Source organism: Merops nubicus, unplaced genomic scaffold, assembly GCF_000691845.1.
Source record: "Merops nubicus isolate BGI_N331 unplaced genomic scaffold, ASM69184v1 scaffold27513, whole genome shotgun sequence".
NCBI classification, from domain to species: Eukaryota; Metazoa; Chordata; class Aves; order Coraciiformes; family Meropidae; genus Merops; species Merops nubicus.
Window position 1 is genome coordinate 8,549 of NW_008598660.1, and position 1,679 is coordinate 10,227.

Genomic DNA, 1,679 nt, shown 5'->3' on the forward strand with positions numbered 1-1,679 from the left:
TGGGTGGGGGCCTGTGCCCCGTCTCGGTGGGCCCGCTGCCGCTGTGGTTGCTGCCAGTTGATGACTGGCTGCTCCGTCTTCGCGCTCTGACAGCACAATCCTCTTTCTTGGCATCCTCCTGGCTCGGGACCCTCCCGTGCTCCTGTGCCTCCCTCTTCTGACCATCTCTTTTCTGGCTGTAGCTCCAGGCCGGGTCTTTCTCTTTGACTCTCTCACTTCTTCCCGGGCGTTTCTTGCTAAAGCTGTGCTTGGTCCTCCCGATGAATCCTGTGCCACGCTTCTTCCTCCCCCGGAGCTTGCTGCACTCTGCCCCATCATCATCCGAGTCGGAGACGTAGTCGTACTCCCGAAACCTGCCCTCCTTGGCTGTTGGCATCGGCCTCTCGGTGACCTGTGGGAACTGCGCCTGCTTGCTGCTCTTCACCTGCAGTTTGTGGAGCTTGTTCTTCTGCTGCACGATCTTGTGAATGAGCTCCTTGCTCCATGTCCCGCTGCGGGGCTTCCGCTTCTTCATCTCCTTCATGGAGAACCGGGGTGGCTTGGAGCTCTTGGTGGCAACGGCTAGTCCCACCTCGCTCTTCATCGGAGGCTCCTGGCTGAGCTTCCTGGGATGCTTTTGGCTGGAGGTGGACCCGGAGGAGGTCGCTGGTGGGATGCTGTTCTTCCTGCCCACCCGCAGCCTGGCCGTCCTCTGCGCTCCCTCTGGCCCAGGATCCGGCTCCTGGGCTGCCAACCTCCGTGCTGCCCTCCCCTTGTGAAGGTGCTGCTTTCCTGCCCTTCTCTTCACCCGCTCCCCCCCCAGGTGGCCATCTTCATAAAAATAGCCAGCCTTGGGCTGGCCCGCTGCCTTCTCCTCCGCTGCTGCCTGCTTTGATTTGCTCTCAGAGGCCAGGGCTTCCTTCGCCTTGTGGGACATCCCACCGCCAGCTGCCTTCATGCCCGTCAGCTCCTCGTCGGCGAAGACATCTATGAAGCTGCTGTCGATCTCTGGGTTATCTGACTGGTACCCCAGGCCGTTGAGGGCTTCGGTGATCAGGCTGTCCAGCTTGGCGTCGTCGATGTCCAGGTCTGAGGCAGTGAGTGGCAGAGAGCTGGCAGCGAGGCCGTTGAAGAGGCTGCCCTTCAGAGCATCTTCCTTGCCCTCACTTTTGCTTTCCCCATCCAGCAAGAAGTCATCGCTCTTGTTTAACGTCAAGAAATGGGGCTCTGGAGAGAGGCCCAAGCTGGGGGGCTTGGGGGGCTCCGAGGGGAGCGCTTTCCGCCCCTCGGCTGCCCGGGGAGCATCCTTGCCCTCTCCCTGGGGGGTGGGATGGGAGGTGCAGAACTGGCGGTGCTGCAGGAAGGACGAGAGGTTGCTGTAGTTCTGGTCGCACTGCTTGCAGGTCAGGAGCACGTCCAGCTGGTCCAGGCTAGCGCTGCTGAGCGAGCTGGCCAGCAAGTGATGGGAGGAGTACGGTGGCGGAGGCTGCTCCCCGTCTAGTCCATCTGAGCATCCTTTGGCCAACTCCACGCCAGGTTTGTGGAATGGGCTTGCCGGGGCGCATTTCAGGAGGTTGTCATCCTTCAGGGCGTCAGGAGGGAAGTGGAAGGACTTGACAGAGTCTGTGGGGTGGTAATGAAGCGAGCCAGGGCTCAGGACATCGGAGGGGTGGAAGGTTTTGGTGCCATCTTTGGGGTGG

At 61.3% G+C, this 1,679-nt stretch overlaps 1 protein-coding gene across 1 annotated transcript in view; it reads right to left on the reverse strand.

Annotated features, from left to right (window-relative positions):
- The window catches only part of LOC103769896 (zinc finger protein 469-like), a gene marked incomplete at both ends in the record, with an annotated part of 11,331 nt that overhangs the window by 8,537 nt on the left and 1,115 nt on the right, over positions 1-1,679 (reverse strand). Inside the window, 2 exon segments of the mRNA XM_008937136.1 lie at positions 1-3; positions 5-1,676. The exon segment at positions 1-3 is cut by the window's left edge and continues 1,191 nt beyond it. Of these exon segments, the coding sequence (XP_008935384.1) occupies positions 1-3; positions 5-1,676 (1,675 nt within the window).